This window comes from Esox lucius, chromosome 19 (genome assembly GCF_011004845.1).
Source record: "Esox lucius isolate fEsoLuc1 chromosome 19, fEsoLuc1.pri, whole genome shotgun sequence".
Taxonomy (NCBI): Eukaryota; Metazoa; Chordata; class Actinopteri; order Esociformes; family Esocidae; genus Esox; species Esox lucius.
The window spans coordinates 8,621,705-8,649,216 of record NC_047587.1 but is presented as its reverse complement, the minus strand read 5'-3'; the positions used below and the strand labels follow the sequence as shown (position 1 = coordinate 8,649,216).

The 27,512-nt window shown below is 41.1% G+C and overlaps 1 protein-coding gene and 6 non-coding genes across 7 annotated transcripts; 2 read left to right on the top strand and 5 right to left on the bottom strand.

Moving 5' to 3' along the window:
- Positions 1-386: 386 nt before the first annotated feature.
- On the top strand, positions 387-26,650 carry vac14 (vac14 homolog (S. cerevisiae)). Its single transcript, XM_020040596.3, has 20 exons — positions 387-1,329; positions 1,486-1,848; positions 3,171-3,321; positions 4,468-4,635; positions 5,338-5,400; positions 5,698-5,805; positions 5,959-6,068; positions 6,164-6,285; positions 6,882-7,019; positions 7,692-7,835; positions 13,392-13,455; positions 23,052-23,196; positions 23,301-23,366; positions 23,452-23,599; positions 24,155-24,287; positions 24,479-24,653; positions 24,851-24,969; positions 25,089-25,168; positions 25,262-25,412; positions 25,697-26,650. The coding sequence occupies exons 2-20, from the start codon at positions 1,745-1,747 to the stop codon at positions 25,869-25,871; spliced, it is 2,364 nt and encodes a 787-aa protein (XP_019896155.1). The 5' UTR covers positions 387-1,329; positions 1,486-1,744; the 3' UTR covers positions 25,872-26,650.
- On the bottom strand, positions 11,265-11,335 carry trnag-gcc. Its single transcript has one exon. It is a non-coding gene; the product is annotated as a tRNA-Gly (tRNA).
- trnag-gcc lies at positions 11,767-11,837 on the top strand. The gene has a single exon. It is a non-coding gene; the product is annotated as a tRNA-Gly (tRNA).
- trnag-gcc lies at positions 16,271-16,341 on the bottom strand. Its single transcript has one exon. It is a non-coding gene; the product is annotated as a tRNA-Gly (tRNA).
- trnag-gcc lies at positions 19,144-19,214 on the bottom strand. The gene has a single exon. It is a non-coding gene; the product is annotated as a tRNA-Gly (tRNA).
- trnag-gcc lies at positions 20,121-20,191 on the bottom strand. Its single transcript has one exon. It is a non-coding gene; the product is annotated as a tRNA-Gly (tRNA).
- trnag-gcc lies at positions 21,290-21,360 on the bottom strand. Its single transcript has one exon. It is a non-coding gene; the product is annotated as a tRNA-Gly (tRNA).
- Positions 26,651-27,512: the final 862 nt, after the last annotated feature.

Genomic DNA, 27,512 nt, shown 5'->3' with positions numbered 1-27,512 from the left:
TTATAAAACCTGAATAGTTGCCATGTGGCTGCAGTCCTTTACAAGGTCGCTATGGTTCCAGAGCGTACAACTTAAAAAAATGTTTTAAGGGAATGCGTTGTTATTGTTCCACTATGTAGCACTGGTTCTGTGGGGCTGAACGCACGCATGCGTTCAGCCCCACAGACATTTTAAGAAATCATCTCATCTCAGAATTTTACCCGAGCGACTTTGTCGACCATATAGCACCCCCTTAGTGGGTCTTTCTAGTCGCACCGTTCAAATTTCCTCGCAGCACCCGAACTTCCATCGAGTAACCTCATTGGTCAAGCACATTAATTAACATTCACCCCATCTTTCCGCAACCTATCAGTGTTCTAATTGCTCAGACTGCGACGATCCTGTGTGCATCGACAGGTGGCTTCTTTTTGTGGGTAAAACATTAGGTGTTAAAATGTATTTTGATTGTAATTCTGTTGTTCGCTGCTAATTGTTCATCAAAATGTAAGTGCCTAATTTCTTTGGAGCGCTGAGGTTTGGGTGTGTCTCAAATCTGAACATTAGCAATTTCGTTAGCGCCCTGTTAGCATTTGAGCTGTGGGCTATTTGTGGAAAAGGATGCTTGTATGGTATTTTGGAAGTGTCTAGGGACAGCGCTAATGTGCTGCATTTTGTATTAGGTAATGTTAACTAGGCTAGTGAGCTACCCATTTATTAAAGGCATTGTAGTTTGAATAGACTTCTGCAAAAACTAGGATAGGCGGTTCACCAGTGGAGGCTGCAAATCTGCGTTTCACACATGTATTGTTGCAACCGTAAGCCCTGTTCATATTTAAAAATGGGGGAAATGATTGAACTGGTCACGATAATTTAAAAAATACCAGTTGTTTGTGTGTAAAACAAAGAAAGAGGCAGCACGGGAATGTGTCAATTGCTTAAAGAGTGCCACCAGAACCCAAACACGTGATGGTCCGTTTCCTTACAGAACGACCATTTATAAAACCTGAATAGTTGCCATGTGGCTGCAGTCCTTTACAAGGTCGCTATGGTTCCAGAGCGTACAACTTAAAAAATTTTTTTTTTTAAGGGAATGCGTTGTTATTGTTCCACTATGTAGCACTGGTTCTGTGGGGCTGAACGCACGCATGCTTGATGTGACAGTTACCCCGCCCCTCAATCTGCACGTGATGTCAAAACAGATCTCAAGATTGGTGCTTGACTAACAGCTCTACAAGGAAGTCATGTGAGCCGGAAAACATGGCTACATGAGTAAGCCGACAAATCGACGCATATTGTTGTCAATACCACTCTTCGGGACGAGAACAACCTCTCCACGTGCGGCAGTAACAGGTTATCCCTGTTTTCAGATCAACATATATATATTTGAAATGTAATTCGGTTTCAATTATTTATATCTATTGGTTGGATGTCTGCTGGTTGTAGAGTGAATTTAACTAGTAGCCTACACTTCAGTCAGCTGAACCGGTGTATCCCTTGTTTTCACAGAACACAGTCAACAGCAGGCGACGTTGTATCGTTCTATATCTTGTTTCGCTTGCTGTGTTCTGTTTGGAGGAACATAACATGTTAAAGAAAACAGAATACGATTGAATACACAGTTTAAATGTATAACGTTTTAAATATTTTTATTGTGTTATGAGTTAAGTGATATGCATCGTATTTAGAGTCGGTTTGTGCGAATTTCGGGAACAACGTCATAGTTATCATCGCTAGTTATTCACTTAGCCTATTAATACGCCTGAAAATGAACACCGAGAAAGACTTCTCGCCTTTGACCCCAAACATTGTCAGAGCACTCAACGACAAACTATATGAGAAGAGGAAGGTTGCTGCACTAGAGATTGAAAAGTGAGTTTTCTTTGTTGCACATTTCTGATAAGTCCCTTTTTTGTCTTTGTACAGTCATAGGTGACTTTCTTCTAAAACGTCCATTTGTTTACCTAAGACTACTTGTCTTTGTCACAGGCTGTCTGCATGACAGACAATATGACTGCTAAGTACAATATGTTTCTGAGCATCACTATACACACTGCTGCTAAACTTAGAATTTGATGTTAGAAGCTGCTGCTGCAATTGTCTGTAGGCAGTGAGTGATCTTATGATGCCATGTGACTCATGGTCCTCAAATGATAAATTGACATGTTTCAGATTTAAAACTTATTGGCTTAAACTTTTAAATAATATGGAAAATCTGTGTCTTTTCAGGTCCTTGATACTTGTTTGTTCTTAGCTCTTGTTAGAGGCGTCATGTGACGCTAATGTTAAAATGAAAATGGATCATGGAGTATTAAGTGATCCTCAGGCTGCTTATTGTTACCGCATTGTATAACAAGTTGATTTGCTTGAAGCAATTTCTTGCCAGTTGCTAACACACCTGATTAAACTCATCAGTGTCTTGATGAAAAGCAAAATCCTTTATTACTCATTGTGGTCAAGGACCTGAATGAAGACTTCTCTGGTTTTACTGTAACGTGTTCACGCACTGCCACCTTAATGAGCCTTCCAGACCCACAAACCGCTAAAAGCCAAGTCACATAACGTGACAGGCTTTATTTTAAAGCCTTACTTCTAAACACACAGCAGCCCACTTGTGTGTGGTGATGACCAGCGTAGGTTTTGTTACGGTTCTCCATAAGCCTGTGCTACTAAAACTTTGCTGTCTGACATTTGTTGACGATGAATAACGAGAAACTGCAACCGAGAAACATGGAAAAGTGTTGGCCTAGCCAATGCATGTTACCGCAACATTTCAGCTGTAGGCTGGCCACTCCGCTACAAGACATTTCACGCTCGCCATACAGTTATTGTGTGAAACTGCACTGGTGATTCTTCAGTGTGATGTTGTATTGGTTAGGATATTAACAGTTTTTTTTATTATGATGTTATTGTACATATAGCATTAGGCTGAAGAACATGTCAGTCTCTTATGTTCAATTGATTTATACAGCGTCCTTTTGTTGAAACAAAACAAAAGGCTGGACAAATGATTTTCTTTATCGTCCCATGTATGTCTATTAGTAGAACTTAATTATTAGTGGGAATATTTAAAACAAATATCCAAGGGCTGTGAATTTGTTTTTGTACAGCCCTTGCTTTGTGTTTGACGCCCCCTGGTCAGACTGGCATTAGTCTGTTCGTGTGCTTAATTTGCCTCTTGCACTTGTCCCCAGATTGGTGAGGGAGTTTGTGGCTCAGAACAACTCCACTCAGATCAGACATGTCATCCAGATCCTGGCCTCAGAGTTTGCCTTGTCCCAACACCCTCACAGCCGCAAAGGAGGTCTTATTGGCCTGGCAGCATGCTCCATCGCCCTGGGCAAGGTAAAGGCCTGTGGCCCTCTGTACACAACAGACTTGCGATATGCTGTACATCACACAGGGTTTTTCTTAAGGTTTTCCACACTTGTTTTAATGCTTTGGTTCTGCAAGGTAAAGGTTGGTAACTGCGCCCGGGTAAGTGTTTGTCAGGTTCATGAACACTAATCAGAGGTTGTAAGGCTCTGATTCACTTAATATAATTATTTAGAAACCCGAGCTGAACCCAATGATACACTAAAAGCAGCGAACTGGTCTTAAGTTTTTATTCAGAGAATTCTGATACAATTGGAAAAACACATTTTATACTCGTCAGTAGACAAATCTGCGTACTTCCTTGTCCCGCCCTGTCCCATTTCTCTTCCTTCATATTGGTTACACGTGTTTTAATGTGACACCTGGGGTTGCCCTTTGTCTGACATCTTTCTACTCAGCAACATGCATGGAAAACAGGAAACATGTGAATGAAACAAGAACAAGTACAGTGGATATAAAGTCTACACACCCCTGTTAAAATGCCAGGTTCTTGTGATGTTAAAGAATGAGACAGATAAATCATGTCAGAATTTCAAAAGGAATAATCGAAAGATTTCAGTTTATTTTTTAATTGAATTGTTCACGTTATAGGTCACACAAAATGTGGAAAGGGTTCTGACATTATCTTTGTCTCATTCTTTTACATCACAAAAACCTGCCATTTTCACAGGGGTGTGTGGACTTTTTATATCCACTATATATGCAATTTTTATGACCCTTAACCACATCTCTGTTATTCCCGACAGTTCATCAAACAGTTCATCTGGTCATTTCTAGTTTTAGTAACGTTTTTGCTTAAAGCCTGCGAATAATAGGAAACAACTTCAGCGTTTAGTAAATGTCAGTTCTTACACAAACCTTTATGGGTGACATTAAGGTCCTCACAAATGTTAATCAAAGATGAGTCATGTAGGCACAATTCTCTAGTTAATATTGATAAATTTACAAATTTACCCATCAGTATGTAAAAAAAACAACCCAAATTCACATATTTCAGGTCTTCTGAGATATGTAATGCCTACATGTTTATTGTGTCACATTTTATGTGTAGAACTTGTTTTGAGTGTTGTGCACCTCCATGTTTGGGTGTGTGCTCATGTCATACCTCTTTTGCAGGACTCTGGCCTTTACCTGAAAGAGCTCATCGAGCCGGTACTCACTTGCTTCAATGACTCGGACAGCAGACTGCGGTACTATGCCTGTGAGGCACTCTACAACATTGTGAAAGTGGCCAGAGGGGCAGTGCTACCGCACTTCAATGTGCTCTTTGATGGACTCAGCAAGGTAACCCGAGTGTCAACCATCACAGGACTGACTCAGTCCCGTCAGAGCTGAGCATGAATGTTAAATGCATTGGTTTAGTTAATTTCAGTGGTCATGTTTTAGGAATTTTCTTGACCCAAAACAAACCCGGGTCTGAGTTCTGGGGCCACACCCGGGCCGTGTTGACTACATGTTTTCAGAGAACCACCTGACAACCAGAGTTTCTCCCCAACATTTTTCGTTTAATTTCTTCCGTCCAGGCTGTGTTGACTAGATGTTTTCACATGAACTAATAAGTAGTCTAGAAAAGAAGCACTGCTGATTAAGCACCCTGGTAGCATAAGTTATCACATGGGTGGGGGTGGGGGGGGCCATTTCTGCACCACTTCCTCACTGGGTCACAGCTGATTTATCTGAACTGCAAGCCGACGCTTTATTATTCCAATGGATGAGTAACCCAATGCAGGATTCTACTTTGATCTGTAGACTAGTATTGTGTGGTCCCTGTCAACTCACAGCCATAAACACATTCTGTACAAATGTTAACGCGCTTGAATAATACACCACTTTTGGCAAAACAATTTCCATACAGGCCACAACACTTTTACAATGCAGAAAGATAACCGGTAGTTTCCGGCTTTTTTAGGGTAAAGGTAAAAAAACACAGAAAATGCTCAGAGAAGACGTTTGTTCAAGCCACTTCTGATGTGTTCTCTCCACCAGCTTGCAGCAGATCCTGACCCCAATGTGAAGAGTGGTTCTGAACTCCTTGACAGACTGTTAAAGGTGGGATTGTTATGTATGAACGTCTCCTTAACAAAATATTAATGAAAACAAAATAATATACTTTGATTTGTGAGAAATTTGGAAAGTCGATTGGATTAGCCATAGATTGTCAATCTGGTTTAAGGGAAAGCCATGGCTTGGTTCTTCACTGTCATCTTAGTTTTATTCCGGTATACATTTGGCTTTGTCGTTCTTTGTCCTGATGGAAGGTGATTTTTCTCCACTGTGCACAACAGCCAAGGCAAGAAATGAACTTGGTCACTAGCCAAAAACTGAGACATGTCTCTGCCTTCACAGGACATTGTGACAGAGAGTAACAAGTTTGATTTGGTGGCGTTTGTTCCCCTGCTGCGTGAGAGAATCTACTCCAACAACCAGTATGCTCGTCAGTTCATTATATCCTGGGTGAGTATGGCTGTTAAGTTACGTTGTAAAACTGCATGCCAGTCCAAAGCAACATTAAGTCTTAATTCAAGTCTTCTTGATCTTTTAACTGCGTATTCAAGCAGACAAATGAATTGCAGCTGATGTAGTTTCTCTGATTGTCGCCTACTACAGATACTAGTGTTGGAATCGGTTCCGGACATCAACCTAATCGACTACCTACCAGAAATCCTCGATGGTCTCTTCCAAATCCTAGGGGACAGCAGCAAGGAAATCCGGAGAACGTAAGAACCATTCTCCTCCCTTTTTCTCCAGACCCTTAGCTGCCCCTGTTCTCAGACTGCTGCACTGTACAGGAAGGCTGTTTCTTGTCTGTCAGGTGTGAAGTTGTCTTGGGAGAGTTCCTTAAGGAGATCAAGAAGACTCCCTCTAGTGTCAAGTATGCAGAGATGGCCAACATCCTTGTCATCCATTGCCAGGTGTCCGATGAGTCCAAACTCAGTAAGTTTACATTTTTGTTAAAATAGTATTTCAGACAACAGGTAATGTCTCTGCTGTACGACCTCTCTATTCATCCACTGTCTGTCATAACCGTCAGGGGAAATGTGACACGCCAACAAATTGAATGAACAAATACAAACCGATCTGCTCTAGCGCAGCTATACAATCTGACATTAATGGCAATGAGAGCTTTTTTTAGTTGTGCTTACTTGTGCTTATTTTTTTTTTTTAATCGCTTCTAAAATTCCACTTGAGCAGTATGAATCTGGGTTATTTGTAAGATTTAAATTGAATGAAGCTGGAAAGTTTAGGACTTGTTTGAAGTTCGCATGATAGTTTCTAGCATGTTGTTACAACCACTAGCACTATTACTTATAATTTACTAATCTTTTAAAATTGCACATTTTAGCTAGTTATTTAGCCGCTGCACCATAGCCACCTACAGTTAGGGCAAACAATTTAAGATAGCTAGCTGGGCCATACTGTCAACTTATTAGTGGTAAGTACACCTCACTCAATGGGGCCGCAATCAGACCAATTGAAGCTCCCCGCCTCGCCACCGATGGTTTCTCTCACTCTTACTCTGTTCCTCTCAGCCAATGACCTTATCCAGCTGACTGCAATGACTTGGATGAGGGAGTTCATACAGCTGGCCGGTAGGGTGGTCCTGCCGTACTCCTCAGGCATCCTGACAGCCGTGTTGCCGTGCCTGTCTTACGACGACCGCAAAAAGAGTATCCTTTATCACACGTGATGAGATTCAACTTTACTGCCATCAAACAACTACAGTGCCACAAAATGCAGTTAGCATGTAACCACAAGTGCCAATAGAAGAGGGCATGGGAATTTACGAGGATTACGAGTATGTGTATTACAAGTGGAATGTATGGATGTGCTGTGAAGGCAAATGCAGTACAAATGGCATTACTAAATGTGCAATTAAGGCAAATGGAAGAGGACGGAATATGTACATGTATTAAGTGTAGTGTGTGTTACAAGTGTGATAAACAGTTGTGTGGGTACAAATGGCAATCTAGATGTGCCGTTGAGGCAATGCTTAGCCACATAAGCTTAGTTTGAGAAAGTGGTGTCAGATGGGACTCATAACAAGTAATGCATAAAAGAACGTTATGAACTGGGTGCTTCGATTCCTCATTGCTGATTAGGCATCCTGGGTTTGTGGTATATTTCCTGTATAACATGGCTCATGTCTTCTTCCAGGCTCTCTGAAGCGACAGCTAAGAATTTAAAAGCTTGTAGAATTAGTGATGTACCACACCCCCTCGTGCCCCATTTTACATCAGGATAGGATTTGCACTAGAGGTCTTCTATAAAACCTGGCCACTACATGCTTCCTCTGTGCTGTGTGACTTGGGAAGTTTACGTCCTTCACTGACCGTGTCCAGGCACCAAAGAGGCCGCCAGTGCCTGTAACCACAGCCTGATGAAACTTGTGACCCCTGAGGATGATGAAGATGAAGAGGTAGCTGGAGACAGTGACAGCCCGCCTAGAGCAGACAGCCCGCCAAAAACAGAGGGAGACACAAACGGTAAGTGAGCAAAGTTGCTTGGTTTATGTTGCCCAGATTGCACCTGGATACTAGTGCTAGCGGTTATTATTTTAAATCCTCTTCCCCCATGAAAAGGGAAGAGGTTTAAATCTAGGTATTCCTGCCATTAAGTCCTGCAATTTTATGTTTCCATGCTCATCAACATCCTTAGAGAACGTCACCTTTTGTCAGGATATAAATGGCTTACAGAAAAAACGTTTCCAGCAGAATCCTGTGAAAAGTGGCCAGGGCTCGACAATAACGATGGCCTGATGGACCTCTGCTAGTATGAAGTCAAGTCGGGACTAATAAAACTAGCAAGTCACTGTCCTGATCGGGCCATTGCAGAATAGATAAGTGCATTATAAACTCTACATTCTCCAGTTGTTTCATAATCTGGCACACACACAAATAACTACCTTGCAGCTCTTTGTGGGTGCTGCTGGCCAGTCAAGAGTTGCGCAAGTCACTCAAGTGAAGGCAGCGAAGGATAACTACAAACTCAAGCGAAAAAAACAAACGCAAAAATGTATTTACCTGTTTCGACTTAAGTTCCCCGGCTAACTGTCAAAAGTTCCCCCGGCTAGATTGGACAAATGTGGGTCTTTTTACAAAGGCACCGACAACTTTCCCAAACAGCCTTGCCGATAGCACCCAGCACCTAGTCTTACTGACAGCCAAGCGGGTGGCTGACAATCCATCCTCAGGGCCCTTGACCGTACTGGTCAGGAATTGAAAAGCAGATGCCCATTGGGTGGATGTTTTTGGGGCCATTCAGTTTCAAACTCAGGGCCAATGGCAATAATTATTTTTTGATGTTGAGCCCTGGTTGCTTAATGGAATCAGAGGCATTGAAACCTTTTGGCTTTAAAAAACCTTAGCTTCAAAAAGCTGTCACAGGAAAGGCCAATGTCTGTTTTCTGTTACAAATGATCCTGTGAAAAGACATTTGACAATCATTGACCTTTGTTAATCCTACATTTTTTGGTGTGATAAACTCAAATTCACATTAGTTGAATATGACTTTTGAGACCATGGAATCTAGAGGAACCCCACTGTCTCATTCATGTCAGATAGTGTTAAAATTCAATGCACGCTGGCGTTTCACTCCTATTCCACAAGCGTATTTTTCACAAACATTTCAAAAGCAGAGAACTTTGGATCAACCAGAATGATGAGTGGTGGAATTCTTTGTTTAGGGTGGGTGGCATTGCACTGCGGGATGGTACAGAGACAGTGAGGAAAAGTTAGGCGTGAGCCCTGCTTGTAGGTTTGTGTTACTGGGCAGTATGTCCCTTTGTAGCTTATAGCCTTTTACATTACTATACATTTTCCAAGACACATCGAAGATTTTGTGTAAACTTGCAGATATCTAGAAACGCCACCTTCTGAGGTAGGCACACGCATTGCTCGATTTTCCTACAATTGGCAGCTACAGTCCTTCATGGTACGTCTCCAACATGCTTGAATAAATTCAAACGCTATGGAAATGTATTATTCTCTCTTGTAAATGAGCCCAAATGTAACCTGCTTTCACTATCTTTATTGTGTTGAGTTTTTGTGAGAAATGGGACTGATTGAGGGAGGAGAAGTCTATAAAGTCTAGAAACCATATGGTTATGTTAGCTAGCTGCTAGCTAGCCAGTAATTGGTAGCCTACTTATGTAGCTACGTGACACACAATATGCTCAGTGAAAATGATTCTCTCCATTTTATAAAAAGCGGCGTGCAACATCTGTGGTGAATTCATTGGTTCAGAGTAATTGCGTAGCTGCACAAATGTTCTGCAAGCTTTCTGCTTTGACATTGTAGGTGTGATCGAGGCATTAGGCTTCCTATATACTTACACTGAACATATTTATAAACGCAACACTTTTATTGAACTCAAAGATCAAAGACTTTCTGTATGTACACACAAGGCCTATTTCTTTCAAATATTGTTCACATATCTGTCTAAATCTGTGTTAGTGAGCACTTTGCCGAGATAATCCATCCACCTCACAGGTGTGGCATATCAAGATGCTGATAAGACAGCATGATTATTGCACAGGTTGCCTTAGGATGGCCACAATAAATGGCCACTCTAAAACTAGGAAAAATATAGGCATCGTTTTTGAAAGATGGAGGAATACAGCGACAGATTTGGACTTGATGTGACGCTAAGTCAACCATTTTTCTACTCTACAGGTTAGCAATTTCCTAACGACTTAGCGTGCTAATAGTTAGTGCTAATCAGCAAACTCACAGTAGATAACTTCAGAAGCTATTTGTGTTTCATGAAAGTTGATCAAGGACTACATGTAATGCCTTTAAAGAGGGGGTCATTACTTTGTTGTTTAAATTATACTGTAGAGACCTGGAAATAAGGTGATTTGCTTAAATAGTGAAATATTTAGTGGAATGCAATGTTGCAATGATATAATTTCATCAAAATGAATAGTTGGCCAATTCTGTAAAAATAAAATGCTAACTGCACTAACTATACTGTCTCTAAGGGAATAAATGCTAACGACTTTAGCTAGTTAATAACATTAGCTTGCACAAATGTGATCAACTAGTCTCCGTTGGTTGCTCAATTACTCTGGCGTTAGCTAGTATCAGCTACTGTTAGCTATCTTAGATGGCTGTCATAAACTAGCTAGCTTAAACTTCTCTACTGTCACCCCTTGAAACACTTGCTTTGCTAAGTTTGCAAATCCCAATTTTACAATTGAGCTTTGCATGGTTATGGCACATTAAGAAAATGTTTGTGACATCTGCTCATACATTTGAATCTATAGTGTTGAATTGGAAACTATAAATTGTAAATTGCATGATTTTCTGTTGTTCAAGCAAATTAATTGAGATTGTGAATTGGGTCGAATATATGGCTCATCAGATTACTCAATTTTAAAAGCAGCATATGTAAGTTATTAATGTCCCTACAGTTTGAAGGTGCTACGTGTGGGATTTTGTTTGTTTTATTGTCGAAAATGCCGATAGTCTTTTTGTTTTATATAAACCTTGTCAATAGAGTTACAATAACCCTGTAAACTTCGCCTAACTTTACACATTGGCCACCTACACTATGTCTCCCTCACAATCTTTTGTATCTATTATTGTTTGTTTAATACAGTGGTTCCCAACCAGGGGTACTAGGACCCCTGGGGGTACTTGAAAACACTCATGACACCATAGAACATGAGAAATGAACATGAGGGGGTACTTCAGGGGTACTCCAAGCAGTGCAAATTCTTTTTGTGGGTACAGTAACTGAAAAGGGTTGGGAGCCACTGGTTTAATACATTCATAAATTACTAAAACTAGACAAATCATATAGATTTATCTATAGCTTGTTTGTTCTGAATATAACATTGTGACCTCAGCTGTACCTTTTAAGTTTAATCTAATCTAAATAGTAATATAGTGTAATTGTAAAAAGATAGTATTTGCATTGGCCGGGAATCGAACCCGGGCCTCCCGCGTGGCAGGCGAGAATTCTACCACTGAACCACCAATGCTTTACATGATGGTGGGTGTGTGTTTTGTGCTTTTGAATGAGGCAGAGAGCACGACGTCACTGAGGGGTGGGCCAGGAAAGAGCAGAAACGGGAGGCGCTGACTCATTCTTCTCTGCAAACAAGCTCTCTCTGAGCCATACCCTCCCCCGCACGCCCATCCCCCCCTGCATGCCCATCCCCCACCCTCTATAATGAATCTGAGGAGGTCACACAAAAAGAAAGTGCCGATAATTCTGCAGTCTACGGTCTCCCCGCTCCTCAACATTAGCCGGTCCGCAGCCGGGTTATACTGTCCCCAATGCAACACATCTGAATGTATTCTGTAACCTTATAAAACACGTGTATTTCTGTCTTGCCATAAACCCACATATGGGGTGGTGTGTACTTCAGCACCCTTTCTAAGTCGTAAGCAAGGGAATTTGCTATGTAAAGCATTGGTGGTTCAGTGGTAGAATTCTCGCCTGCCACGCGGGAGGCCCGGGTTCGATTCCCGGCCAATGCATAAACACTTTTTGCACGGGTATGAATCAGTGGTTCTTAAACATTGCCCTGGGGATTTTCCCCCCCTTTGCACTTTAGTTTAGTAATTTCAGATATAATGTTTAAATAATGAGTCTGCTAGTGAAATTGGGAGTGTACTGCTAGGTTATGTTAAGAATTGTACGTGTATCAGAGTTTCTGAAGAAGGACGAGGCTCCGGTCCAAATGGAAATTTAGCACAAAGATTTATTAATATGAATTGATAAGTCAAAATACATGAAATACACTGCAGCGGTCAAATATTTGCTCAACCATCGAGCTTCCACAAAATATTCGCCCCGAATAAAGATCGAACATCGGTTTTGATACTCCCGCCACGGGGGCGGTTACTTTTTACTCTCGTGAGTAAAACCCATCCTTATTGGCTCTTCGTTGGCATTGTGACATGTTGGACGAATCGCTTTGTTTTCGCTGTCCAATGAAGAAGGGCATGCTCTAAACTTTTCCCATTTGGGGGTTACTCTCGGTCATAGATCAACAGGTTATTTGCATACAGGTGTGAAATCTTAACCAGGTTACAGTAATTTACATTCTATTGTCCTAACCTAGACTAGAACATCAGGGGGTTGGAGACAGAAGGTTTCTTTGTGCTGTATAGGGGGCAGTTTCATTTGTATGTTAATTGTGGGGTTTCAATCCTGTCTCTCTATCTGAGCCAGGTGTAAAGTCTGAGTGTGTGTGGCCGAGTGTAATGTATGGAGTTCTAAACTTTTTATGGTTATTGTATTCAATCATATTTTCCTAACCTGGCTGCAGCATACAATTTAATAAAACAAAAACATAAGAATACATGGTTATTAAATCAGCGTTATTTAAACTTCATTTATCTCAACAGTTAATAAAGAACATTTTGGACCAGTTCATTTACCGCGCAGCCAGTTTACCTTGCCCTCTGATGGACTTCCTGTGCATAATAAGTAAAGGTCAACAGAAAACACATTACTCTCGGTCATCTACAATTATTGACAATCAATTAATGACTTATGCCTAGTGGTGCCCCCAGAATTAATAAAATAAATGTTGCTGAACGAATGTCGTCACGTCGGACAGCCAGAGTTGTCGTACACAATTACTCTCCTGTTGTAATGCCCTTGCTGGTGCGGGCCCCTTGTAACTCCAGTGTTGTAAAACTGCCAGACCCCGTATGTTGGGCGGTTAGACACGGGGATCCCATTGAGAATGGTTGTATTCCACTGAAAGCCATCCCCCGTACCCCCCACTCCGGTGGGTTGTGTGAGGAGTACCCTGCACGGGCCATTCTGTGGTGATGCCTGTTTTAAAGGCATTCATCTGGCTCAAATGACCATAAAAAGAGGGCACGTATCCTGGCCTGTGACTTGCTGACACTGGCCCACGTTTGAGAGACGTCAGGGAAACAGGCCCACAGCACCCCCTGCAGGGGTCTTTGTAACCCATTAGCTTCCATTTTTCTGGGATTTGTATTGGCTCAGGCACTAAATAACTACCAACTCTTTGATTTTTGTTTTCCTTCTTTTTTTTTTTTTTTTTTTTTTAGATATGCTCAATGCATCACAGGAGTCTGTGGGTTTCAGCAACATCTGCTTCTTCACTCCTACAAGGTAAGTGGTTGAATTGTGCTTTTTGAGTGTCTTATGTTATCAGTGCCCCCTTGAAACCATATTTGATGTAAGTGTTTAATCTGGTTGACAGATAATTTAAGGAGTAGCAACATTGTATGTGTGTGACAGTGTCAAAGTTAGGCAGATGTCCCAGAAATTTCCCCCTTAGGATGTATCCTGCATGAACCCTTAGCATTTAAAGTCCCTAGTGGCAGTCTACTCACCTCTTACCCTTCTTCACATTTAGCATCAAAGGGAATCATGTATGACTTGTGTTTTTGACACACTCCATGATTTCCAAATAAAAACAAAAGTTACTGTGTAAACTGCTTGAACTACAGACACTGATTTATGTATGCTGTCTTCAACATTATCAGTGCAGGGCTTAACGTCATTTATTTTGGCTTTTGGTCCTACTGTAACCTTGAGCTCGTTATCCTTTGCTGCCTTCTTCACTTGAGTCAATAGCTCAAGTTTTTAAATGTTTTGTTGGAGGGAAAAAAAAAAAAAAACAGTACCAGACAGCTACGCATCTCATCCCTGCTCAACTCTTGATTGACCAGCAGCACGCGCAAAGAGCTGCAAGGTTGTTATTTGTGAGTGTGCCAGATTACGAAACCACTGAAGAATGTCGACTTTATAATTCAGTTACTATTTTTTCAATCTCTTTTTTGTTGTTGCAATGGCCCGATTTGGACAGCGTCTTGCTGGTTTTATTAGCCCCGACTTTGTACCTTTTTATGGGCCATCGTTATTGTCAAGACCTGCAGTGGCTACATATCAGATAATTTATCTGTGATTGCCTTTAGAAATTTTGCATTTTAATAGAGCGTTTATCTTTCCCACTGCTGGGAGAGTTAAAGTACGTTGCTACAAAGCAGCAAATAGGAATTGGACATCCCATGTGTAAATGATGTTACTAACTAGTTGTGCAACAAGTTTGAATACAAAAGCAGCAATCCATATCCCTAATGGCTGATCAGCTGGATAATTTAATCACAGTATAAGAAAGTGTTTGCTAAATTATACCAGTAAAAACAGTTTTTTAAAAAGATTTCTTCGTTTGATGATGTAATCAGCTTGTATTAAGAATTTAGTCTAATCCAGAAACTAAATATAAGTAATCCAGGCTGATTAGTAACTTGGTTGAAAAAAAATCTGATAACTTTAATCCTGGTTACTACCCAACCCTGCTGACAGAACTCTGTAGAGTTATTTAAAAAAAAAAATCAATTAATTAATCAATACCCAGTTGATTGTAATCAATCAATACAAATCCAATAACAACCAATTCCTTAATACACTCAACATTTCTGGACTAAAATGGTTGCCTTTGCGACCAAATATATTTATTTGCGAGTGAAATTTCTGCGTTTTGGGGGAAAATGTATGGATTTATAGCGTTTTGAAGAAGAAGAAAAAAAAAATATATATATATATTTTTGATTGATTTAATAATCATTGTTCAACATGTTCAGACTGAGTAAAAAAGAAGGAAAAAAAACAAAACAATCGCTAACGTTTTTAACTGCATTGTTATGTGGCTCTTAAAATAATTATTTGGCGCCTGTTTTTTTGCCCTATAGGAGCCAATGGCTCCTTAATTGATTTTTTTGTTTGGAGCCCTGAGTCATTAAAGTAGTTTAGTGAGATCCCAATTTAAACAATTTTCTAATGTTAGTTTATGGATGAGAGGGATCAGTGCTATCATAGAACCTGTTCAGAATCTAATTCCATGCATAGAAAAATTGTGAGACCACTGTACATTTTTCTTTCCTTTCCAAAAAAGTCAGAAAGGAATGTTTTGAGTGAGGAACAAAAGGGTTAAACTTAACTGCAAATTGAACATCCCTCTCAGTTAGGGATAGTTGAATAATCGAATATCTAAAATTAATTTTGTATTTGATTACTTGTGAATGTATTACATTTTTACATGGCCTATATTAAATGTGTATTTTTTATAACACGTGTTCCTTCACACCTGTTTGTTTTTTATGATCCTCAATCAAAGCGGTAGTAGTGTGGTGGGGCCCAATCAGTCAGAATGATGCAATATTATACAGCACAGCCTACTGTTAGCAAGTGGATGAAAGTTAACTAATTCCAGGGAAGATGGAATATATTTACTGAATTAATGTTACCAATGGAAAATTGTTTTGGTCTCAAAATGCTGTGTGAAATCTGAGACACTTGAAAAAACAGTGAGTTAAGCAAATAGCATATGGCGGGCTAGCTTAGCTAATTTTACTAGCTTTTTTTTGTCTCCTCCATCCAACCAACTCCATGTTGTGTTGATGAATATTGTCTTCTAGTTCTGTAGTCGGTTTTTGCGTTTTTACCAAACTGCTTCCTCCGTATCCACACTTGCTCTTTTGTCACATGAATGGCCATTAAGCCAATGTTCATGCGAACTACACCCACTCTTTCGCACGTTATGTAGTAGTGCTCATATTGTATCGGTAGTTTTTTAAACATGTATTTTAATTAACCAAATACTATTTGAAATAATAACATACTGTTCGGATAGTAAAGTATTGTCCAATGGACATCCCTACACTCAATGAGAGGACTTACACAGTTGTTTGGTCATGCTCTCAGAGAGGACTTACACAGCTGTATGGTCATGTCCTCAGAGAGGACTTACACAGCTGTTTGGTCATGTTCTCAGAGGGGACTTACACAACTGTTTGGTCATGTTCTCAGAGAGGTGTACATGGCGGTTTGGACACCTGTATTTGTGTAATACTTGGCAAACTTTATTTGATGACATCTTTCAGAAACATGGAGGTCATTGAATGCTCCAAAAAGAGCTGTTTGCATTGGCCGGGAATCGAACCCGGGCCTCCCGCGTGGCAGGCGAGAATTCTACCACTGAACCACCAATGCTTGAGTATGTAGGAGAATGTGGTGGTGTGTAGTGAAATGGTCTTTTTGTTTCTGTTACGGAGCATAAAGCCACGTCACAGCAGGGTTGAGGGGGGGGGGGGGGGTGTTTGAGAAAGTTAGTTGGAGTTTTTGGCTATGCTCTCTGTTAGGGATGGGCATGCATAGTTGAATATTCGAATATCCTAAATTCATTTAGTATTCGAGTACTTGGGAATGTGTAACATTTTGCCCCACTTTTTATTTTTACATAGCCTATATACATTTTTTTTGGTTTTTTTGAAATGGATAGACCTGAAAATTATTTTTCTAAATACTATTAAAATTCCAAACTCAGATTTTTACATATGATGATATAGGCTACCATGACATCTAAAATATATATATATATATAAATAATATAAAAGTTTTTTATGATCCTCAATCAAAGCAGTTGTAGTGTGGTTGGGCCCAATCAGTCAGAATGACGGAATACAGTGGGGACAACAAGTAGTTGATACACTGCCGATTTTGCAGGTTTTCCTACTTACAAAGCATGTAGAGGTCTGTTATTTTTATCATAGGTACACTTCAACTGTGAGAGACGGAATCTAAAACAAAAATCCAGAAAATCACATTGTATGATTTTTTAATAATTAATTTGTATTTTATTGCATAACATAGGTATTTGATCACCTACCAATTCCATCAGTTTTTTTTAAGAAGCCCTCCTGTTCTCCACTCATTACATGTATTAATTGCACCTGTTTGAACTCGTTACCTGTATAAAAGACACCTGTCCACACACTCAATCAAACAGACTCCAACCTCTCCACAATGGCCAAGACCAGAGAGCCGTGTAAGGACATCAGGGATAAAATTGTAAACCTGCACAAGGCTGGGATGGGCTACAGGACAATAGGCAAGCTGCTTGGTGAGAAGGCAACAATTGTTGGCACAATTATTAGAAAATGGAAGAAGTTCAAGATGACTGTCAATCTCCCTCGGTCTGGGGCTCCATGCAATAACACACCTCGTGGGGCATCAATGATCATGAGGAAGGTGAGGGATCAGCCCAGAACTACACAGCAGGACCTGGTCAATGACCTGAAGAGAGCTGGGACCACAGTCTCAAAGCAAACCATTAGTAACACACTACGCCATCATGGATTAAAATCCTGCAGCACACGCAAGGTCCCCCTGCTCAAGCCAGCGCATGTCCAAGCCCGTATGAAGTTTGCCAGTGACCATTTGGATGATCCAGAGGAGAAATGGGAGAAAGTCATGTGTTCTGATGAGACATAAATAGAGCTTTTTGGTCTAAACATCACTCGCCGTGTTTGGAGGAAGAAGAAGGATGAGTACAACCCCAAGAACACCATCCCAACCGTGAAGCATGGAGGTGGAAACATCATTCTTTGGGGATGCTTTTCTGCAAAGGGGACAGGACGACTGCACCGTATTGAGGGGAGGATGGATGGGGCCATGTATAGTGAGATCTTGGCCAACAACCTCCTACCCTCAGTAAGAGCATTGAAGATGGGTCGTGGCTGGGTCTTCCAGCATGACAACGACCCAAAACACACAGCCAGGGCAACTAAGGAGTGGCTCCGTAAGAAGCATCTCAAGGTCCTGGTGTGGCCTAGCCTGTCTCCAGACCTGAACCCAATAGAAAATCTTTGGAGGGAGCTGAAAGTCTGTATTGCCCAACGACAGCCCCGAAACCTGAAGGATCTGGAGAAGGTCTGTATGGAGGAGTGGGCCAAAATCCCTGCTGCAATGTGTGCAAACCTGGTCAAGAACTACAGGAAACGTATGATCTCTGTAATTGCAAACAAAGGTTTCCCTACCAAATATTAAGTTCTGCTTTTCTGATGTATCAAATACTTTTGTCTTGCAATAAAATGCAAATTAATTACTTAATTTACAATGTGATTTTCTGAATTTTTGTTTTAGATTCCGTCACAGTTGAAGAGTACATATGATAAAAATTACAGACTTCTACATGCTTTGTAAGTGGAAAAACCTGCAAAATCGGCAGTGTATCAAATACTAGTTCTCCCCTCTGTATATACAGCACAGCCTACTGTTAGCAAGTGGATGAAAGTTAACTAATTCCAGGGAAGATGGAATATATTTGAATAGATGTTACCTATGGGAAATAGTTTTGGCCACAAAACGCTGTGTAAAGTTAGGCTGTGGAATCTAAGGCACTTGAAAAAACTGTGAGTTCAGCAAATAGCATATGTCGGGCTAGTTTTACTAGCGTTTTTAGACTCCTCCATCCAACAAACGGTGTTATGTGTTGATAAATATTGTCTTTAGTTCTGTAGCTGTTTTTTGTGTCTACCACACTGCTTCCTCCGTATCCACACTTGCTCTTTTGTCACATGAATGCCCATTAAGCCAATGTTCATGCGAACTACACCCACTCTTACGGGCGTTATGTAGTAGTGCTCATATTGTATTGGTAGTTTTTTAAACATGTATTTTAATTAACCAAATACTATTTGAAATAATAACATACTGTTCGGATAGTAAAGTATTGTCCAATGGACATCCCTACACTCAATGAGAGGACTTACACAGTTGTTTGGTCATGCTCTCAGAGAGGACTTACACAGCTGTATGGTCATGTTCTCAGAGAGGACTTACACAGCTGTTTGGTCATGTTCTCAGAGGGGACTTACACAACTGTTTGGTCATGTTCTCAGAGAGGTGTACATGGCGGTTTGGACACCTGTATTTGTGTAATACTTGGCTAACTTTATTTGATGACATCTTTCAGAAACATGGAGGTCATTGAATGCTCCAAAAAGAGCTGTTTGCATTGGCCGGGAATCGAACCCGGGCCTCCCGCGTGGCAGGCGAGAATTCTACCACTGAACCACCAATGCTTGAGTATGTAGGAGAATGTGGTGGTGTGTAGTGAAATGGTCTTTTTGTTTCTGTTACGAAGCATAAAGCCACGTCACAGCAGGGTTGAGGGGGGGGGGGGTGTTTGAGAAAGTTAGTTGGAGTTTTTGGCTATGCTCTCTGTTAGGGATGGGCATGCATAGTTGAATATTCGAATATCCTAAATTCATTTAGTATTCGAGTACTTGGGAATGTGTAACATTTTGCCCCACTTTTATATTTTTACATAGCCTATATACATTTTTTTTTGGTTGAAATGGATAGATCTAAATACTATTAAAATGTCAATCTACATATTTTTTTTTTTTTTTAACATATGATGATATGGGCTACCATGACATTTAAAAAAAAAAATCTAAAATAATCTTTTTCTTATAACGTGTTCCTTCACACGTTTTTTATGATCCTCAATCAAAGCGGTAGTAGTGTGGTGGGGCCCAATCAGTCAGAATGATGCAATATATACAGCACAGCCTACTGTTAGCAAGTGGATGAAAGTTAACTAATTCCAGGGAAGGTGGAATATATTTACTGAATTAATGTTGTGTATGGAAAATGGTCTCAAAACGCTGTGGAATCTAAGGCACTTGAAATAACAGTGAGTTAAGCAAATAGCATAGGGTGGGCTAGATTAGCTAGCTTTACTAGCTTTTTTTAGACTCCTCCATGCAACAAAAATGTGTTGATAAATATTGTCTTCTAGTTCTGTAGCCATTTTTTGTATCTACCACACTGCTTTTGTATCTACCACACAGCTGTTTGGTCATGTTCTCAGAGAGGAGTACATGGCTGTTTGGACACCTGTATTTGTGTAATACTAGGCTAACTTAATTTGATGAAATCTTTCAGAAATATGGAGGTCATCGAATGCTCCAAAAAGAGCTGTTTGCATTGGCCGGGAATCGAACCCGGGCCTCCCGCGTGGCAGGCGAGAATTCTACCACTGAACCACCAATGCTGACCTGTAGGAAAAAATGTGCTGTGGGATGAAATAATGAACCTTTTTTGGTTGGATTGAAAAGCAGTGTGGGTGGGCTGCTGAAGTTAGTTGGTCAGAATGTCTAGCATGTGAAAATACTGCCAGCACTGTGACATTTCATAATGTTCATGAAAACCTGTAGTCTGATGTGGCTGGCTCATTTTAGACTGAAAATCATGGGAAACCTCTACTAGGTTAATAAAGAACACTCAATACAGAGTTCTTTAAGTAAGCTGCTGTAGTTTTATCATAATGAAAAGGTTTTGATGGAGCAGTAACTGTCTTGTTCAATCCCAAGTCAGGGACTGATCAGCTGGAATTAACAATGCTCTGAGTGCTTAGCTGTCCAACAGCAGTTGATGTATTGGATGATTGATCATGAATGAGATGGGGTGAAAAGACTTGTTAAGCTCTTTGACACGTCACACTGCTTTATGCTCACTGGTCTTCTTTCTACTTTGTTCTCTTGCATTAACTCTAACCACCAAATGTGTTGAACATGAAGGCAAAAATTCTGATAGCAAGCAAGTTTGTTTATATAGCACAATTCATACATAGCAATTCAATGTGCTTTACAATGAAAAGGAAAAAATATAAATCCAACAGCATAAAAACAAATACTCAAATGAATACATCAAAACACCATCATAATAATAAAACAGAATAAGAAATAATGACTAGGCCAATTGGCTTGTTGCCCTTCTGCTTTTTGCGCACTGCACATTTTCTCCCTTACAGGCTCAGGCGGCGCTTTGTGATGTCCCGAGACCATGGTATTGCCCCATTGCCTACCCAAAATTCAAGTAGCAAGCCAAGTTGGTTAACGAAACTAGATAGATAAGCTTTTTGTTTAAAGATTGCTAAGTTCTGGAAGGGCTAGTGTTCCCTGAGGTGAGATTGGACAATCACAGCCTATCATAACTTGGACTGAAGTCTTTGTCAACCCCATGCCTGTTCTTTCCATCCCAGACTGGCTTCATGTCATCTAAGACTATTCTCATTAAGTTCAACTTTTTATCCAGTCAGGGATTCACTTTTACAATAAGAGTTAATTGAATGCTCCAAAAAGGTCATTCATGCATTGGCCGGGAATCGAACCCGGGCCTCCCGCGTGGCAGGCGAGAATTCTACCACTGAACCACCAATGCTTAACTGTCAAGAAAAATGTGGCCGAGGAGAAAAATGCTCCTTCTGCTTATGTCACGATGAAGAATGCCACATCACAGAAGTGCTTGGAAAAGGGGTTGGATTTGGGAAAAGGGTGCAGCTGACCCTACAGGGTGGAATGTGAGATTAACAAGTAAACCTGCTTAAGAGAGGGCGCAAGATTGTTTATGCTCTTAGATAGAGGGTAGGATTTAAGGAATATGTGTGTTCATTAATTTAAGTAGAGCCAGTTCTAGCATAGACAAAGTAAAACTTTTCATAGTAATAAAATGCATTCATCAGTAAAAGGATACAAATTATATCCACAGTTGGATTAATTATCAGGAAGTAGAAGCCACATCTCACCGACCTGGTACTGCCAAGGAAAAGCCGTCACTGAAAGGGGCAATATGGAGGATTTTTACAGTGTAGTTCTAGCATTCACACAGGCAAAGATGACGACTAGCAAGACATCTGCAGTTAATGTTTCAAATAATAATTTTTTTACAATATGTATCTGACTTTAGTTTGAAACTTTCAAATATTTTAACTGGCATTTTAACTGGATTTTAAGGCAGCAAAAGGTCTGTTTATTTCAGACTCCCCTAGCTAATTTATTTAACATGCATGATGAGTGGCAGTAGTTCTGGCATTTCGAAAATTCATGATTTGTGTTTTTTGTTGCATGATTGAAAATGGAATTGTCATGCCCTTCTACCTATTTATACAAATTGTGAAATGTTTGTTAAGGGGTTTGTTCCTCTTCTCACAAGGAACACATTTGCCTGGATTGTCTACCATTTACAACTGTGTAAAACACACTTTGCACTGAAAGACAGTGCTCCACAAAAACATAAGCAGAATATTTTTTTATATATTTTTTTTTTTTTTTTGCTTCATGCAGTTCTTTTCAGACTACTAATTAAAATGCAGCGATTGGCCAGTAAAAAGTATTTTCTTATTTTGGAGTGAACCTACCATCAAGGAAGGTTTGGGAGAGCTCTTCTCTAGATCATTTTCATACACCATACAGTGTTTAGAATTATCCTGTTAGTGAGGTAATGCTCATTGTAACCCCTGAGATGACTCTCAAACCTCTCTGTGGGGACTCTCAGATGTTTTTGTTGTAGCTCTGAGCTAGCTCATTTCCTTCTCTCATTCCCTAGCACATCCCAGGGCTTAATGTTTACTTTGTCAAGAGTTTTGGTCAGAACCGAAGCCTTCGAAATTGAAGACATGCATGGAGACATCCTCATTCCAGGCAACATGACTTGCCCCATGTGTCTTACCAAGCTATTAGAATTTTAAGTCCTAAAGAGGTCGTCCGTACAGAAAATCAAGTAGTCTATGGACGAAGTATTTGTTTTGTTTTCTAGGCACATATCTGCAAATGCCAGCATTGTAGCATTTGTTACTCCCTGGCCACAGACTGCTATTAGCATTTTTCGTGCATCAAGCCTTCACTGATAATTTGAACATTATGTGCAAAAATATGTGAGTATCCGTACCATGGCTTTAGTAGCATATGTGTACCAAATGCATCATGACCAGTGTTTTCTGTTGTGTCCGCCTCTTCTATGCTTTGTATTTCCTCTGAGATTTTTGAAGAAGTGTGGCTTTTTGGCATAAGCTGTAAGTCTTTGGGAATCTCCTGGCTACTTCTGTCCTTAACCGTATTTTCTCTTCTGGACAGCACTGATCGCTCCCAGGTTACCCTGGATCTGGATGGCATTGTCCAGGTGCTAGACCGACACCTGCACGACTCCACCACTGGCATGATGACCCGCATCGCTGTGCTCAAGTGGCTCTACCACCTCTACATCAAGACGCCTCGCAAAGTGGGTCCAGTTTCCCATAAGGCTTCCTTGTGGATAGCTTCCTGGTGGATGGTTTGACCTCTGTGGGTATCGGCTGGCTAATCTGTTTCTTTTGTTTTCTGTAGATGTTCCGGCACACGGACAGTCTGTTTCCCATGTTGCTCAAGACCCTGTCAGATGAGTCTGATGAGGTTGGTATGATATCCCCAGCTCAGATTCTTGCAATGTTTTCCCCCCAAAGCCACTAACCGTACCTCATCCGTCTCCTTTGTTCAGGTCATTCTGAAGGATCTAGAGGTTTTGGCTGAGATTGCGTCATCCCCAGCAGGACAGACCGATGCCTCAGACTCGTGTGATAACTCTGATAACAAACTGGAGCTGCAAGTTCCTGTAGCAGCTAACGCGAGCCCACAGCCTTTTGTAGGTGAGTAGGCGCTTGTTTTCTCTGTGGTCGTTTAGAGAGAGGTCCAGGTAACCAAGCCCCTCTGCCTTTTGGAAGGTGTCTGCTGATTTTCGCTCCTACCTTGTACTTAAAATTGGATTATATGCCCCAAATAATCAACATTCTTCTCGTCATTTGATATTGATAAATATTGCGATATACACTGGAATTTTAAAATGTTCAAGCTGGGTTTCCATATGAAGCGATCCATTTCAACAGGCCAATGTGTAACTGAACTGGGTAAGCTTGGTGCTTATAACACTACAGTTGTAGATTCAATTCTCACTGATAGCCAGTACAATATTTTTTTCACTCACTTCTATAATTTTTTCTGTATAAGAGCTTTTCCTAAATTACTTAGTTTTATTGAAAATGTTCACTGCAGTTTGGTTTTTCTGTAATTAAAGGGTGGAAATTACAAGTACCCAGAAAATGTGTCTGTGAATTTGTACAAACCCTGTTATGTTGTGTGATGGGATCCCTCAACTTTAGAAATAATTACAAAAATAAGTAAAAAAGCTCTCTCCTGTATTATAGGTTCTAAAGTGGGTGACTCGTCCCCCTCCACCCCCAGCATGAACTCTTACTTCTACAAATTCATGATCAACCTGCTGAAGCGTTTTAGTCTTGAGAGGAAGTTGCTAGAAAACAGGGGAGCCTTTATCATCAGGTTTGTACACGTGCTGCTTTGTTGTAGTCAGCTATGACCTAGTTATCAGTGCCAGTTTCTGAAAGAGAATGAACTTTAATTCCACCAAAGGTTTATTTACATGTAACTACTCCACTGTCTACCAACTCCACCTATTTGAGATAGATTTGTAGTTTAACTAACCCTTCACCTCACGGTCTTTTGCACTCCAGGCAGCTGTGTCTGCTTTTGCACGCAGAGAATATCTTCCACTCCATGGCAGACATTTTGCTGAAGGAGGAGGACCTAAAGTTTGCCTCAACTATGGTGCAGACACTCAACACCATCCTGCTGACCTCGGCGGAGCTCTTTCAGCTACGGAACCAGCTCAAAGACCTGCGTACCCAGGTAATATCTGAGGCCGAAGCTAGGACTGACCACTTGGGAAAGTTTCTTTAAAAAAAAGTTTTGTACTTGAAGTGTTACAGCAGATTTGAATTTCAATTTGAAATGGACTAAGTCTAATGGTCCCGACCCTTTTGAACACTGGTTTTGACCTAGCTCTGTGTACAAAATGTAACCCATGTGTCTGGCGCCCCCTGCAGGAGAGTTGTGCGCTGTTCTGCTGCCTGTACCGCTCCTGGTGCCACAACCCTGTGGCCACCGTGTCCCTCTGCTTCCTGACTCAGAACTACCAGCATGCCTATGACCTCATCCAGAAGTTGTATCCTTTCTGGGTCTCCTTCACAGAACCATGCATGTCAGCTCTGTTGTACCTTATAGTTCATGTCCATTGGTACCATATGTCCTTCTGGCTATATGTCCTTGATTTTAGCCATGTAGTGGTGATTTGGAGGTGACTGTGGACTTCCTCATGGAAGTGGACAAGCTGGTGCAGTTGATCGAAAGCCCCATCTTTACCTGTGAGTCACACAGCTCAATAATAGATCTGAACTCACACACGCGCGCACACACACCTCTCCTACCACTGACCTGTCTGTCACCTGTCTGTCCAGATTTGCGTCTCCAGCTTCTCGATGTGGAGAACAACCCGTACCTCATCAAGGCCCTGTATGGCCTGCTAATGCTTCTGCCCCAGAGCCAGGCCTTCCAGCTGCTCTCCCACCGCCTGCGCTGTGTGCCCAACCCGGAGCTCATGAGGACAGTGTGAGTTGTACTAATGATGGGTCTGACCCAGAGCTCATGAGGACAGTGTGAGTTGTACTAATGATGGGTCTGACCCGGAGCTCATGAGGACAGTGTGAGTTGTACTAATGATGGGTCTGACCCGGAGCTCATGATTGGTTTCCATGGGTGGCCCAGCGTATAGGATTCTCAATGGCCACTTGCCACTGCCCTGAATTCACGAGGACCCAAAAAACGGTTCATTTCTAATTCATCCTCAAAGTGTATCACTGCAATTTCTAATGTCGGATTCTTTTTGGTTGCAGGGATGAGTCGAAATACATAGAGTCTAAGCCTGCTGGTGCCAAGCGTGCGGCCTACGCCCACATGGACTACAATGACCTGCTCAAGCACTTCGATCGGGTGCAGAGCAAACACCTGGAGGTGCGCCACCAGCGCTCGGGGCGCACTGATCACCCCGACAGGAAGCTGATGCTGTGACGCGGTGGGACTGTGGCCCCAGTGGCAGCAATACGATGAGCCTTCACCATGCGGCAGCCACCAACCCCCCCACCGATACCTTAACGGAACCAAACTGAATGAGACATGCTCACATCTCTCACATGAGCACCCTTTTGCTTTATACAGTTTTTAGCCATTCAATGTACTGTGGGCATAAAATATATTCAGTGTGAATCTTTTTTTCTTTCTTTTTTTTTTTTAAACAGTTATTTTAAGTGCTTTTTGTTGTTATACTTTTGTATTTAGCCCTGCTGGCTCTACCCAAAAGGGTGTCCAAAGCAGGGCTGATGGGACCTGCTTGTGGTTGGTGGACAATCCTAGTTTGAATTCAGGGCAGGGGAAACTGTTTGCATCTTATGTTGTTAATTTTTGTGGTAACAAACACCATATTTTGCTTTCTCACTGTTAAATGTGTTGATGTTAATTGTCAGGACCATATTCCACAGTAGTCCCCTAAGCCCTGAATGACGGACAGCACTTTTATGCTCCTCCAACTAGTTATAGGCTCTCCTTCCCCTGAAGTCCTGCTTGTTGAACAGTGTTAAACATCTCTTGACAACTCCTGACATCTCCTTCCTGATGTCATAGTCTCCTTCACAGACAGCCTTTCCCTTCACTGACTATATAGACAACCCTTTATGCTTTAGAATATTTCTTTCTGTTACTCTGATTGCTATTTGTGCTTCCTAAGCAGGCCTTCTGTAAAACAGCCTAAATGTGTTATCAACATAAAATAAAGTGGACCATGTGTAATAATTTCACTTCTTCCTGTCAGTTTGTACAGTATACTCCACAAGGTTGTGTATTTGAACAGCAGGTGGCGCCAGTCGTTTGAATGGATGGTGACTGATCTGTGGGTCAGGTGTTAGATTCACGAACTACACCATGCCTGAGTATGTCAACAGCAGGTGGTCTCAGTAAAATTGTTTTGGTTCGTAATTGATCTGTGCGATAGGTGTTAGATTCACAACAGAAAAAAGGTATTTACTTAAAGGGGAAATTCGCTCTTTTAACACAATGTTAATTGGTTCAAGAAAAACCACGGTTCCGTTTTCATGTAATAGCCATAACAAACCTCAGCCAACTTTAGCTTCATCTATGGAAGTAAAGGTGTGAGCATGTCTTAGATTTATTTTATTCCAAATGATCTTTTAAATAGTTTGTTATTTGGAGAAAAAATTGGCAGTGGCTGTACCCCCATTACTTCCATACATTTTTTAGCTGCTGAGGCTGAGGCCAGACTACTTTTAGAGTAAGGAAGCCTCTAATCACTTATTTAACCTAGTTTAGATTTAATGTATTCCAAGGGAATTTTGCTACAAGTTAGAACTATATTGACCCACTTGGATAATTGTGTTAGGACACATTCATCAGTTACTCTGTTAGGTGGAGTCCAGCAGGTGAGCCCCCCTTCAGCCTGCCAATCAAAAGAAAGCCAGGAATGTTCCAATGCCAGGCGTCCTTGTTGGTGTGACAGAGCTGGTACAATGCAGGTTCTGTTTCATTGCCATTCTTGCATTGTTCTCTTAACATCCTGGAACAGGGAGACCGCTGTCAGAGTTGGTTATTTTTATTTTTGATTTGTGTTCTACAGTAGCCACTTAGAGTTGCATAATAAAC

Coding starts and splice junctions, on each gene's coding strand:
- vac14 (XM_020040596.3), top strand. CDS start 1,745: ATGAACACCGAGAAAGACTTCTCGCCTTTGACCCCAAACATTGTCAGA. Junction 1,849..3,170: donor GCTGCACTAGAGATTGAAAA/GTGAGTTTTCTT, acceptor ACTTGTCCCCAG/ATTGGTGAGGGAGTTTGTGG. Junction 3,322..4,467: donor GCTCCATCGCCCTGGGCAAG/GTAAAGGCCTGT, acceptor CCTCTTTTGCAG/GACTCTGGCCTTTACCTGAA.